At 41.2% G+C, this 15,264-nt stretch overlaps 1 protein-coding gene across 3 annotated transcripts in view; it reads left to right on the top strand.

Moving 5' to 3' along the window:
* LOC124795136 (nephrin-like) overlaps nucleotides 1-15,264 on the top strand; it is a 721,452-nt gene that overhangs the window by 691,401 nt on the left and 14,787 nt on the right. For all 3 annotated transcript variants that reach the window (XM_047259013.1, XM_047259011.1, XM_047259014.1), the window contains exons 12-13: nucleotides 1,156-1,530; nucleotides 7,726-7,859. In XM_047259013.1, coding sequence (XP_047114969.1) covers nucleotides 1,156-1,530; nucleotides 7,726-7,859 — 509 coding nt within the window. The remainder of the gene's footprint in view (nucleotides 1-1,155; nucleotides 1,531-7,725; nucleotides 7,860-15,264) is intronic.

The following is a 15,264-nucleotide window of genomic DNA, read 5'->3' on the forward strand; positions in this document are numbered from 1 at the left end:
TATAAGCTGTATTGGATAAACTGATTATGTATCTAAACTGATATTTGTGCGTATTCGCATAATTCATATAGCTTGGTTTCTCAGCTTTCCTTCACGTCGATCACACACTATACTAGCATTCTATTAATAAATATTTCAGATTTCCATCAATACTATTTGCCCAATATCGTTACGCATACTGCTTCTGTCGTTTCAACTATATTATCACCACTAGAATCTATAAATCGAAGCATTTACCTGGTAGTGCAACCTTTAATATCGCATTTAAGGCTGTCTCACAAAGCGTGAGATTTAACTGGGGAGTAACAGTTAAAAAACAGAACGTAATTTTTAAAATAACATAAATCCGAAACTTTAAGGTTTCAGTTTGTTTTCTGAAAATGTATATCTGCAGTACAGGACGATTAGACACACAGACTAAATGTTTTGGAATAATTTATGTAATTTCTTAGGTAATTAATTTAATTTCTCATAACCAAATTGTGGTAAAGTTAATTAGCCCTTAGTTTTCATTATTGTGCAACAGATTCTCATATCGACCGATTAGTCGATTTTCTTGTCAACAGAGTGCCGTTTTATAATGTGTAGTAACAGTTAACATTCTGATTGTAGAATAATGTTGTTTTTAATAGAATTACAGCTTATTGTGTTACTCTAATTATGTAATTTATACTCCATCATAGAAGCTAAAATATGTAAGTACTTATTGCGTCCGTATTCGTGGAAGTGTTTCTTCTAAATACGTTCTTTGGCTAAACTTCTTCTAGAATAATGTACATTCTAGTCAGTTCTATTTTTATAAACGGAATAAGTAATATAATTAAGAACTTGGTTTTTAAATACAAATAATATTATAAATAACATGAAAATTACCTTGACGTTTAATCATTCGTATTTGCACATATCTGACAGTAATCAATTAATTGGTGCAAATTTACAGATTGCCGAGCGATAAAACGTATTTCAAGTAAATCTAGTTTGCATAAGATCCTGTAAGTCGCTAGGAGTTCTAGTTCAAGAAAGGACTCGTCCATCTATGAGAATAAAGATTAGCGCTAAAATGGTTCTGAAACACGTCACACAAGTTCCTTAATAAATGACAGTGAATGATATCGTAGGATGATCAGCGCTTACTCACGTGATTTATTCCCGCAGCGGCAACGACGCACGTTCTGGAGATCACACCCATCCTCGGGATCTTGATTGGAGTCGTTTCGGCGTTGGTGCTAGTCGCAGTCGTCATAGTCATCGTGATGCGGGTTCGTGGACGCAGCGGCGCGGAAGGCGAGAAGTCGCAGAGCGTGACGAGTGGCGGCGACAACGACGACGACGACGAGGACTTCGGACTGAAGAGCCGCAACGGCGAGATTAAAGCCGTGAAAGCGACCAGCGGCACTGCGGTCGCGCGCGACGGAGGCGTCGGGAACGGCGACGGCGGCGTCGTCAGCGGAGGCGGCACGCAGAAGGACGCTGAGGGCAGCGCCGAGGGCAAGGACGAGAGGGACCCCGACATCATTCCACAGAGCAGCGGTAAGGGCGACCCCCACAGCTAGCGCGTCACCGTTAAGACGCGTAAGTCCAAAAATATACAGATGAGAAGTGTTGGGCCATGAACACCTTGACCGGACGCTTTCAAATTTTGTCGATTGAATTTTCAATTTTATTCGAGACTATTTTCAGTATTTTCTAAACAAAGAAACGCCATTCCTATAGGTGTACTTGATTTCATTGCGTGTATCTAACGTTAAACGTATACCATTAATTGGAAGGCTGTGTAAAAAAAAAAAAAGGGAAAAAAAGGTCCTGGCGGGGTCAGCTAAATTAAAGGTTACTGCCAATTGTGAATTGTGCGATCCTGGGAGAGGGAAACAAATAAAAGGCTACTACTTTGCATAAAATGTGTTCTTAGAAGATCACCCAAAAAATTTGTTTATTCTGTGACAGTTTTGGCATCCTGGGGAGGGAAGCCCAATACAAATGTTACCATTATAGGAAAAGACTATAATTACGGCATGAGTCGTGTAATGAATATGTTAACATTGAGGCATCGCAATAAGCCAAACTGCTTCTTTAATTTATTCACTCTTTTTGGTTCGATAAATGACTTTGTAGCCCAGTGGCTCTTGAGAAATTTTACAGATAACTTAATTTCACTTACATGTAATGTATTAGTATTTTCCAATATGGTTAACGATCAGATGTATAGCGGAATGACTACAATGAAAATGTGTACCGGACCGCGAATCAACCCGTATTTCCCGCTTATCGCGAATGGTCACCCTTACCATTGGCCTACCCGAGCATACTTCACGACCAGATCCAAACTTCCATATGTCGTCAGCCATGTATCTACAGCCTGCACTCGTAAATCCATTACATATATTCCCGTACAGGAAAGACATTTTAAATGAGAATCGCTTGCCTGGTGTCGGCAGATGTAAATGATATAGTAGTTTGTTCAGAAGTGCGATAAATGTTGCTTTGGACACGCATACAAGAGTGCATGTCCGAAGGTACATTGCATCGAACTTCTGAACAACAAAGGCACTACAGTTCGGTATTGTATTATCTCACTTGATTCCAACAGCCAAAGAAACAGAATCTTGTATCTAATTAAAGTAGAGAAAGACCTTATCCTATTCCTCCAAGACTCTTTAAGGATTAAAGAATTAACGAGGACGAATAAATTAATCTTACAATTTTGTTTATTTAGACGCTGCAAAGTTAAAGTCTTTCGCGACGATATTCTTGCCAAATATCTTTTCATATAAAAGCAACCTTTTATGTGGCTCTCCTTTCCAGGATGCAAAAATTCTCTGAGTACATACACGTTTTATTTAGCTGACCCGATAACAAAATATTATTTTACGCACAGTAATAGCCTTTTATTTGGCTTCCCTTCCTAAGATCGTTCAATTCACAAATGGCAATAATCTTTTATTTGGTCACCCAGTCTAGGACACAAGCCTTTTAATGTTACTGGAAATTTTCAGGAGGACACTGCTAAATATGATGTCCTGCAGCTTACTGTCACTTTTAGGACGTTGAGAAAAGTCGAGTCATTGACAGCATCATACCAACAGACTGCACTGACTGATGATTTTACTGCAACGACTCCAACACAGGTGATGACGACATACGTGTAGAGTGAGAACAACAGCATGGCAGGAACAGTCCTTACAAAAGTGCTACGCCATTCACTGATCACACAGTTGTTTGACTGGCCATGATGAATAGGCAGATGACAGAAACTGAAATCTGGACATAGTTATCGACAGTGATAGCGAATTGTCGGGTACAGATTATTGATAACTCGACTGAGATCTCGAGCTGCCATGTGTCCTTTACCGCTGTAATCATACCACTGACCACAGAGAAATGCATGATGTAGAGCAGGAGCCTACTGGCACACTGACTGATGGTCTATGGCTGTGGTTCCCAACAAGTGGTCCGCGGACCCACAGGGGTCCGCGAGCTATGAAAGAGGGGTCCGCAAGATGCTATTAGAATAAAAAGTATATTAAGTATATTCCGTGTGATAACAGATTTTTTGTTTTGGCCGATTCCTGCATTAGAAGAGCTTTAGCGAACGCTAACTTCTTCGTCTAGCGTCTTCCTAGAGCCAACTGACACTAGCTCACTCAAGCGCAAAACTAGAATTACATAGAGGGAAATAGTTCTACTGTATGCCGTTAGACTGCGCGCGCTGCCTCTTTGCAGCTGACAACTGACAACCACTGGCTTTTTTAGGTACTTGATACTGTGATATGACGTACCAATCATGCTTGATGAGGGGGTCCTCGAGAAAATTTTGTTGGGAAGCCCTGGTCTATGGGATTCATCGATCTGCCTCATCCCTGTTTGTGATGTTGCCAATGTAGACCACAGAAAACAGTAATTCTCCAGACTCATATTTCTCAGTCCCTTGGAATCGTCGTATGGGTAGCTATTGGACCTACTAACAGGACTGATTTGGTAGTGTCTCAAAGAAGGCAGAATGCTCACTAGTGTGTCAAAGGAATGGTGAGCACCTGTTGTCATGTCATTCATGACCAGGGCGCCAAACAGCATACTCGTATTACAAAAGCACAGTGCGAGACCCTGCACTTTAGTTCACACCAAAAATGCCTTGAGTTCCCTACGGATCTTTGACTGACCTGGCGGGTACCCTGATTTGTCACACTCAGAGTATGAGTAGGGTGCGATGGGAAGACGTACACATTCATACCATCTTGCAGCCGGAAATCTTCACGAACTTCAGGAACTAACACAGCAGGTGTTCCAGGCATCGCTAGAAATCATATGAATGCGTGGTGGCTGCTCGTTCGGAGACGTCCAAAAGAACAGACACCGCGCTAAATCCGAAATAGTGGTAGATATCATGTAAATTGAAGGTGGAGGCGAGGAGGAGGGAGGGGGGAGAAGGAGGAAAGGGACGGAACTAATGAAATGAGCTGCATGTCTGAAAGAATAGACACCACAAGAATTACACAGCTGTGTTACACATTATGTAAATTGAAAGTAGAGCTGGGAGAAAGGAAAGGAACTAATAATATCGACTGTATCGGGACTTCAGGTGGAATTAGCGGCGACGAGTGAAAACATGTGCCGGACTGTGACTCTAAACTAGGATCTCCTGATACTAGGAAGTTGCGTTAACTACTGCACCATCAGGACACGGTGTTTATCGCAAATTCGCGGACTATCTCGGCGCGCCTCCCTGCCGACCCACACGTCCACCGTGCGCTACCTATCCGCTGTACCCGTCCATGTCCTCGCTGCTCGCCAATGGTAGACTCGCGCTTGAGGTCGAAAGTAAATGAGTATCCGTATTGAAGGTTATACATTCATCACCCATCGAGGCAGTTCGATTGTATAAATGCCTGGTATCTCATCTTTCAGACAAGCTTCTGGTTTCATTACCTTCTTCCCATTCCTTTCACTTCTACCACCTCCACCTTCAATGTACGTAATATGTATCGCAGCTGCGGATTTTGAGTGGCGTTTGTTCCTTCTGACATGTCAGAAAGAACAGATACCACGCATTCATACATTTCATTCACCTCGATGGGTAGTGAACCCTCAACCTTCAGTGCAAATGCGCATTTACGTTCCATCGCAGTGGGAACCTGAGATTAGCGAACGTGGAGTATATGGACGGAGACTGCAGATAGATGGAATTAGGCGGAAATGTGAGTCGGCTGGAGAGCGTGTCGGGATAGCGCATTTGCGATAAAAATCTGTGTCCAGGTGGAGCAGAGATTCACGGAAATGCCTAGTACGGAGGACATCCTGGTTTCGAGTGCTGATCCAGCGCACATTCCCAGTCGTCGTCGTTTATTCCGCATAAACTTACGATGAAGATGATATCATTAGTTGCTTCCCTATCCTTTCCTTTTCCCCTTTCCACCTTCAACTTACGTATTCACAAGCACTTCCACAAGACGATATTGCTTTCACATTACTACGAATACATTACTGTTTTGGTGTCTGTGGGGGTCACACCTCATAGTGATGTTCATGATGGATATCATTCCTGAATGGAATAAGCGTCGTATCATTTAATATCCATTATGTGATAATATCGTAACGAAATTTTATAATTATCGGATAATTGTTTCATGGTGTAACTCTTTCCATTTATGTGAGTGTACGTGATTGACGTAAATAATTTTTAACTTATAGATTGCAGTGCTTTTAAAAAGCAATTTTGCTTTACACATTCATTCCCATCTGTTTGAAGCCGATTCGCCCATAACTGCTCATCTGATGATCATACAAACTGTACCATCTTTTGTGTGATTAATTCAGCGTTATCATAATGGAAAATCTGCGCATACGAAAGGTGTTACAAAATGTTATTTATTGTATTTGGAGATATTCAGTCATGGTCGTCTCCAGTCAGAGCCAAATGTGAACAGATAGGAAATAAATGTGTCTGCCTGTAAAAGTATTAACACATTTCACCTTCAAAGATACGTCGGTCTTTGCACGAGCCAACACGTTATGAGATCGTTAATGTAGGTCCAAAATGTCAAGAATGTCCTAGTCGTGACAGAATCGCTCATTATGCAGGACGTGTCTGCAAAGGCTGACGGTGTTGGTACTGTTGTCGTGCTTTAGGAAAATACTTCGATTCTCGTATAATACTGAATCGCACCAGTAAATATCTGCAAATTAGTTGCTTCAAAATTGTTGCTAGCACTAGTTCTGAACGGCTTCACTGTGTCTTATCTACAAAAACCGTACAACTGAATAATGGTAACTTGTTTAGTTAAGATCCTCAAAGTAGGCAAACTATTCATGAATGGGTTAAGTGTTTTGTCGTGACCGATTGTTGTAAGTGCATTCTAACACTTTCTCGCGGCTCCGATACAGTCAAATGGTTCTATGCGCGAGGTCAAGCTTGGTGTGCGATCCACCATACAGCCTTAGAGCAGCGGGTTCCAAGCGTAACTCATTAAACGATAAAACGCTTGCATCTTGTGCAAGAACTAAAAGACGAGTCGTATTTTACTGAAACGTAAAATAGGCTGGATGAAGTTAAAGACTCTACAGGAAACAACAATCTTGGGCGAAGGGTAAACCTTATGCTTTGTTGGTATAGTGGAAACATATAACAGACGGACGTAAACGAATGACATTCAAAAGTTGCACATTCGTCACAGCCGAGAACTAAACCTCCTGTAAGTTTCAGGAAAGAGCAATGTTTACATTCATTTTTTTTTTTTTAAAAAAGCAACAGTTTATATTTCCACGAATCAAAACTGTTTAATCTGACATTCTGATGAGGACAATTCACAAAGCTTTATACAGTTTCCACAACCTTCCACTGACCTGACAGCCTGAAACAATGGCCGGGTTTCTGAGGTCTGTGTATAGCTCGATCTGCAATTAAAGTACAGGCACTTCGCTTGCAGGATCTCTGCTTCCACGTATCATTCAAAGGGAGAACTTTTCCATTTTTTCGCTGAGCTCGGAGCTTAAATCTGCAACTGAAGAAGTTTGATCAGTCACGCAAACGTGTATAACAGGGGGTGGAGAGGAAAACCCGAAATCGTTGTATGTAGCTCAGTCGATGCATGCTATTTATTGTGACCATTCTTGTGATGTATAGTTGTTAATGTGCTAGATGTTCTGAATTATTGTTCGGGAATTTGTGGTGCTTACTAACTGGCCTCGAGGAAAGATTCAAATGGCTCTGAGCACTATGGGACTTAACTGCTGTGGTCATCAGTCCCCTAGAACTTAGAACTACTTAAACCTAACTAACCGAAGGACATCACACACATCCATGCCCGAGGTAGGATTCGAACCTGCGACCGCAGCGGTCGCGAGGTTCCAGACTGTAGCGCCTAGAACCGCTCGGCCACTGCAGCCGGCCGCGATGAAAGACGTCGAACGTAGTGAGAGTCGATCTGCTGGATTTGTGTCCGACCTGTTCTATCTGAACTAGGTTGTTATAGAGATTCGAAATAAAAAAAAATTGAGGAACTGTTCGCGAAATGCTGCTGTGTAAGGTTAGAATCAATATTCGAAAATGACTGTCAAACGGTCATATAGAGTATACCTTCAGGAAGAGCGATAAACCAAGTTTACGATATTGAATATTTCTGCATTTCGTCCTCGAGTGAAGTACAAATAGAACAAGGAAATCATTTCAAATATCTGTTATGTATACGACAATACATTTATTTCTCTTTAATAAATTTGTTTTATTTTCAGATAAAGAGTCGAACGAAGATCCGAACAAAGCACTGGGAAACATGAGGGAAATTCAGAGGCAGATATATGACAATAAGATACCTAACAGGATGTACTCGCCGCAGTTTCGAAATCTAGCTAATCTACCTGCTAACGTAAGTACGACTGTTATGTAAATAACTAATTTCAATAATTTTTAAATTAGTATGTCTTATGAATGTTTTAAAATCCTCTTGCAAACGTCAAGCTACGTGGCAGGTAGTCAATATTGGAGGAAAAAAAAGCCATGTATATCACCTTCACAGTTTTTTTTCGTAAAGGTCCAATTATAATTAAAAACTTTCCACCAGTTTCCCGACAAGTGATTGACGTATACGCTGCGTACGTTCTGTTACCTCGCTGAGGGGGACAGGTGAGACGCTTGAAAGCTTATTAATTTCCATTTTTCAGCCAGACGAAATTTCTTTACTCAAAACCTTTTGTTTTCAAAAGTGACAGTTACTGACAATATTTAGTGTTTCGTGTCACATTGTTCATCATGCACTTCTCTGAAACAACCGTGGCGTTTGCTCTTGAGGACATGAAAATGTGAATTGATCTGTTCAGTAATTTTAATAGCTCTTTATTATAATGCACAATCACGACTGAAGTTATGTTGATTAACAACCCTTAATTACAACTGGTTTCGGTCTTAGAGCATCATCAGATTTAGTATTATTTTTCGAGACTGTCTATGGTCAAGCGTCATACTAAAAGGCAAAAAGTTTCCGTTTTTCCTCTTCGAAAATTTATGGCCATTGGATCTCGCATTTAGAGTGCGAGTGTATGCGATATATCGTCATGACGAATTGATCAGAATTCAGATAATCGAGTGCCACTCATTGTATAAGGTCGATGGAAGTGACGTCATCTACATCTACGTCTACATGGTTAGTCGGCAAATTACACTTGAGCGCCTGGCAGGGGGTTCATCCACCCACCTTCACATTAATTATTTATCATTTCATTCTCGAACAGCACGAGGAAAAAATAAATTACTGTATCTTTCCGCACGAGTTCTGATTTCCCTTATTTTATTATGATAATCTTTTCTCTCTATGTAGGTCGGATTCAACAAACTATTTTTATATTCTGAGGAGAAAGTTGGTGATTGCAATTTTGTGAGAAGAATCCACCACAACGAAATGCATCTTCGTTTTAACGATTTCCACCAGAAACACTGTAACATCTCCATGTCGCTGTCTCTCCTGTTTCTCGACAATACAAAACGTGTTGCACATCTTTGAACTTTTTTGACGTACTCAATTAATTCTGTCAGTACGGATCCCATACCGCGCAGCAGTACCCAAAAAGTGGACGGAAAAGCGCAATGTAGGCAGTCTCTTCAGTAGATCTATTGGATTTTCTTAGTGTTCTGCCAATAAAACTCAGTCTTTGGTTCGATTTCCCCATATTTTTTCAATGTGTTCCTTCCAAGTTAAGTTGTTTGCAATTGTAACTACTAGGTATTTAGTTGAATTTAGGGCTTTTAGATTTGGGTGATTTATCGTGTAATGAACTTCAAGGGATTCCTTTTAGGACTCACGTGGATGACCTCACATTTTCCATTATTTAAGGTCAATTGCCAATTTTTGCGCCATACAAATATCTTATTTAAATTTTTTTGCAATAAATTTTTGTCTTCTGATGAGGATAAACAGCAGCATCATCTGCAGACAAGCTAATACGACTTCCCAGATCGACTTATAAATCATCTCTGTAGATAAGGAACAGCAGATGGCCTATAATACTACCTTTGGGAACGCTAGAAATCACTTCTGCTTTACTCGTTGACTTTCCGTCAGTTACTACGAACTGTGACCTTTCTGACAGGACATCACGAACACAGTCGCATAACTGAGATGATATTCCATAAGCACTAATTCTAATACAAGCCGCTGGTGAGGTATGGTGTCAAAAGCCTTCTGGAAATCTAGAAATACTTGAAATAGTTTGTCGATCGCACTCAACACGGTGTAAGTAAAGAGCTTTTAATGTTTCACAAGAACGATGTTTTCTAAAACCGTATTTACATGTGTCAATAGATCATTCTCTTCGATGTGATTCATGAAGCTCGAACATTGTATTTAGTCCAAAATCCTGCTACATATTGACGTTAATGACTGGGGTGTAATTTAGTGGATTACCCCTGTCGCCTTTTTTGAATATTGCTGTAACCAGTGAAACTTTCTAGTCTTTGGGTGCGGATCTTTCACCGAGAGAGCGGTTGTATATGATTGTTAAGAATGGAGCTATTGCATCAGCATATTCTGAAATGAATCTATACAATCTAGACCGGAAGACTAGTTTTCATTAAGTGATTTAAGTTGCTTCACTACTCCGAGGATATCTTTTAGCCGTGCGGAGTGGTCGTGTGGTTAGAGGCGCCATGTCACGGACTGCGCGGCCCTTTCCACCGGACGTTACAGTCCTATTTTGGACATGGGTGTGTGTGTTGTTCCTAGTTTAAGTTAGTTTACGTAGTGTGAAAGTCTAGGGACCGATGGGCCAGCAGTTTGGTCCCTTAGGAATTCACACATATTTGAACATTTGATATCTATTTCTAAATTATTCATGTAGGCAGCTGTTCTTAATTCACATTCTAGAATATGAACTTCGTCCTCTTTGGTGAATAAACTTTTGGAAGGCTGTGTTTAGTAACTCTATTTCTATCCCTATCGCGCAGAGAAGTACTTCACACACGTCCAGAATCTCTTTGGATTTGGTGCCAGGTGTCGAGATAATGTTTCATAATGGAAACTATTATAAGCACCCCGCATTGATCTCTGAGATAAATTTTGAGCTTCTATAAAAGATTGTCAGTCTTGGAGATTTTGCGTTCGTTTAAATTTGTCATGCGTTTCTCGTTGTTTCTGCAACAGTGTTCTGACATGTTTTGTGCTATGTCTTTTGTAAGTTATTTGGTATAGATCTCTCAATTGCTGCTGATGCTATTTCATTGAATTCGGGCCACATCTGCTCTACTCCTCCGTTAGATTGGAGACTGTCTTCCAGGAAGGCGTCAAGTGATTTTTCTTTTGCTGTTTTGAACAGATATATTTTCCGCTTATATTTGGTGGATTTGGGAGTTACCGTATTCAGTCTCGCTAGGACAACCCTGAGATAACTAATCTCTGAATCCGTTTTGAGACCCGTTATTAGCTCAGGATTATATGTTGCTGAGAGGTCAGGCGCGTTTTTATAACCGTTAAGTTTTAGAGTGGGCTCATGAACTAACTGCTCGAAATAATTTTCATGGAATGCGTCTAGCATAATTTCACACTGTTTTTTATGCGTACCTCCCGATACGAACATTATTCTCGCCAACATATCGAGAGTAAATTGCAGTCGTATTGTATGACTTGGGCACTTGCTTGAAAATAGACTCAAGTTTTCTTTGAACTTTTCAGCAGTTATATCACTTGAGCTGGGAGCTCGGTAAAAGAATCCAATTATTATTTTTTTCTGGTCAAGAATGACCTCTACACTTACTAAGTCACAGAAACTATCTACTTCAGTTTTGCTAGAAGATCAACTACATTTGACAGCAACAAATACGCCACCGCCAACTGTTTTCAGCCTATCGTTACTGAATACCGCTGGGTCTTTCGCAAAAATTTCAGCTGAACTTATCTCCGGCTTTTGGGGCTCCCAACTATCACTAAAGATCTGAGCATCAGTGCTTTCTATTAGTGCTTGGAGCTCTGGTACTTCTCCAACACAGTTACGACAATTGACAATTCCTATACCGATGGTTCCTAGTTCTACGTATCCTTTGAGATTGAAGCTCTTTTTGTGTTTCCTCGAGACCTTCTGAACTAAAACCGCCCAGTCCACGCTTCACAGTCCCCGCTACTCTTATAGCCTCCTTCTGCGTGTAACGGACTCCTGACCTGTTTACTTATTTAGCGTAACCCGAAACCCCACTGCCGTATGGCCCAAGTCGAAAAATCTGCAGCCTACACGGTAGTAGAATCGTCTGACCCTCTGATTCAGGCCTTCCATTCGGCTATGTACCAGAGGTCTGCAATCGTTCCTGTCGACTGCTGCAAATGCTGAACTCTGCTTTCATCTCGCAAGCACGACTGGCAGCCTTTACCACTTCAGACAACCGCTCGAAACTAGAGAGGATGTCTTCCGATCCAAAGCGAGACACATCATCAGTATCAGCATGAGCAACCACTTGCAGTTGGCTGCACCCTGAGCGCTTCAAGGGATCCGGAAGGTTCCGTTCCACGTCTAGAATGACTCTGTCAGTAAGCAAACAGAGTGCACACTGGCTTTCTTCTCCTCCTTAGCAGCCATGTACCTACGGGGCCTCCTAATTCGCCTAACATTCGAGCTCCCAACTACCAATAATCCCACATTCTGTGACTGTTAGGATGCTCCATCTGAGAGGTTTCCTCTGAAACAGGACGAGCGACTGCATCTGACAGAGGGGACACTGTCACCCACAGATGGCACCTGGAAGTTGTTTGTCCGGTTAACCAGCGAGGCCTTGCGTTCGGGCGCTCGGGAAGTCTTTCGTGGCCTGCCACGGTCCGGACCGATGTGCGGATTCTTGGGCTGTTCCCCCGCTGTATCCCTACGACCAGTCCACAACAGTGCAGCCCGTCTATTGCAGCCTCTAGCTGGTACGCGAAGTCAACACAGCCTACAGCTGCGAGTGAAATGTCGCCAACTCATCTCGGATGCACACACAGCAGTCGCAGTCCCTGTCCATACTAAAGATGGTGAAAAACTACACTACACAGGCAAACAGACCACTATCGACTGGAGCTACGAAATTCTACTGCAGACACTGACGTAAACGCAAGAACTGTGTCTGCCAAACTAGATAGATACGCAGAAATTGAAAAACTAAATTACTTTGGTGAATACATAATTCGCTCCTGGTTAGTAACTTTTAGAGGCTCACACAATCGGTTACTTTCCGACATAAACTAAAATGCGTGAATTGTGTCTAGTAAATATTAAATTAACACGCAAAAATTCAAAAAGTAAACTAATGTTGCACCCAAATGAGTCTCATAGTTCGCTTCTGGTTAAGAACTTGTAAAATGTCACAAAATCGGTTACTATCCTGGTATTGCTCGATCGGCGGCTGCTTCCTGACTGACATTGCCACAGAAACTAAATGTTACCAGTAGTGGTCACGCGCAGGTGTAGGAAACTTGCATTAATGCTTGGGACTCAAAGCTATGAGATTGTCCAAAGACAAGGTATTTCAGTAATGAAAACTGGAGCTGATCTAATGGTAATAAAGTAGTGGAGAAGTTAACACACGGCACATAAATGGTTGGTGCCTGTGAAAAATAACTGGGATGGATCGTGCGTGGTTTGTTAAAACAGAAATTGACACAAGTAAAGACAAAGAAAACAGTGCTAACACAGCAACATGAAAGTCTGGTATGCTATTAAAGATTAAATGAGGATATTCTATTTATTTATACAAGACGTACGTTGAATAGTGTACAAGGTATAACAGCAAGCGAAAGCTGTTGACTCCCTGAACATAAAATCGAAAGCAAGCGCAACGAAGAGAAAACAGATACTCTAAAACAGAGACGCGAAGATACTTACAAAGCGATTATCTTTTTTATACGATGGAAATTCCATAGGAGCCATAATTGCTCAAATGTTTAAGTAGTTTTTCTGCTTTAGTTCAAATGGCTCTGAGCACTATGGGACTTAACATCTATGGTCATCAGTCCCCTAGAACTTAGAACTACTTAAACCTAACTAACCTAAAGACATCACACAACACCCAGCCATCACGAGGCAGAGAAAATCCCTGACCCCACCGGGAATCGAACCCGGGAACCCGGGCGTGGGAAGCGAGAACGCTACCGCACGACCACGAGATGCGGGCTCTGCTTTAGTCGCTTTTACTTACCAATATGTATTAGCACGAGGCGTTTCGGCAGAATGCCGTCATTATCAGTTTCATTACCGTTAAATGTACATTTATTTGTAATTACAGATTCCTTTGAAATGTGATGAGGTCTATTTGCTTGTAGTTTCATTGAAGTTGTGCACCGAAATTTATCCCAGTCCACAAAGAATAATTTATTTCACAGTGCACTTAATGTATGTTGCGTAATCTCAGACACATATTTATTCACATTGCTAAATATATTCTCGTCTGGCAAACAGAGAATGGAAATAAACACAATTAAATAACGTCCAAAACATGTGATATAGAGCTACGTACACAAAATTTTAGGATTCGAACGAATCGTAAAGAAACGCTTTTTTACGTGACAAAAACATCACAGTGGCACCGTTTCACTGACGGGGTTCCATGAAGGCTTTGACGCTAGTGATGTTCAGAGACGGTGCCCAAACTGCCCTGTGATGAATACTGTTTTAGAATTGTTACTGAAAACGTTGTCCGTTTACATCAGTGCACAACCACCACCTGCATGCTAAAGGTTGCCCAACACGTTCAAAACAACAAGATGTTTCACAAATAGCCACAGCAGCTTCAGCCAAACGTGGAGTCAGTTCTTCTGGAGACACTTGTTAGCATACAAACACAACGGACGACATTTTCGGCACCATCTCTCGACATGTTCATCACACGGTGGTTTGAACACGATCTCTGAACATCACTGTCGCCAAAACCTTCATGTATCTCTGCAGGCAAAGAATTCACCAGCAGTATTCCTGTTATATAAAAAAGTGTTTCCTTTTATGTCCTCTAAACACTTTCAAATTTTATACACGTAGTTCCTTTAAGGCCCATATAGTTGGGGTATGCTGCATTATTTACCTTTGCTATTATTATCTTAACTCTGTGAAATTAATGGCACAATTATTCTTCATTGGAGAAATGCAGTAACTGCTATTTAATTCAGCACTTCCAAACTTTCTCTCCAGTTTTATGCTGCAGTTTCAGTTCGTTCGTCAGGTCATTTATCTTGGATAGGCTTCCATTGGTAGTGTTGTTTTTCCCCTAAGAGGAAATATGCTGGGCGAGCGCTTCTTTTCATTTTGGACGACGGATCTGGAACTTGTGATAGTTTAAACATTTACGTGAACAGTTTGTAAGCTAACGATCGAGTACTTAGCGAAGGTATCGTTTTTAGAATCCAATCAGTGTTTTCCGCCAACATTAATAACAATAAATAAGTAACGCCGAGTAATACATAATACGTGCCGCTCACTCCGAAGTAACGACTAACCTTAGTGTCTCAGACTGAATATAACGAATTGTACGTTATGGAATACAAACATGAATTAACGATGACCTTATCATAGAACACAAGTCAGTACTCGACACCGATTGTAATAAGCAAGTTTAGACTATTGGCGGATTGTTTTAGGAAAGAAATACCAGTATGGTATAGTAGAGAAATATTTGTACCTCAGTCATGTAAGATATTCCAGGCTCACTTCACTCGGCTATAGCAGTGCACTCGTTCATGGAAACATTCGACGAGAGTAACCTCCTCTACGTCGCAGCTTTTACAGTGCCCGCATTATACGTATGAAACATTTATTAATTTTGAAGATGGG

The sequence above is a fragment of the Schistocerca piceifrons genome, chromosome 4 (assembly GCF_021461385.2).
Source record: "Schistocerca piceifrons isolate TAMUIC-IGC-003096 chromosome 4, iqSchPice1.1, whole genome shotgun sequence".
Classification (NCBI taxonomy): Eukaryota; Metazoa; Arthropoda; class Insecta; order Orthoptera; family Acrididae; genus Schistocerca; species Schistocerca piceifrons.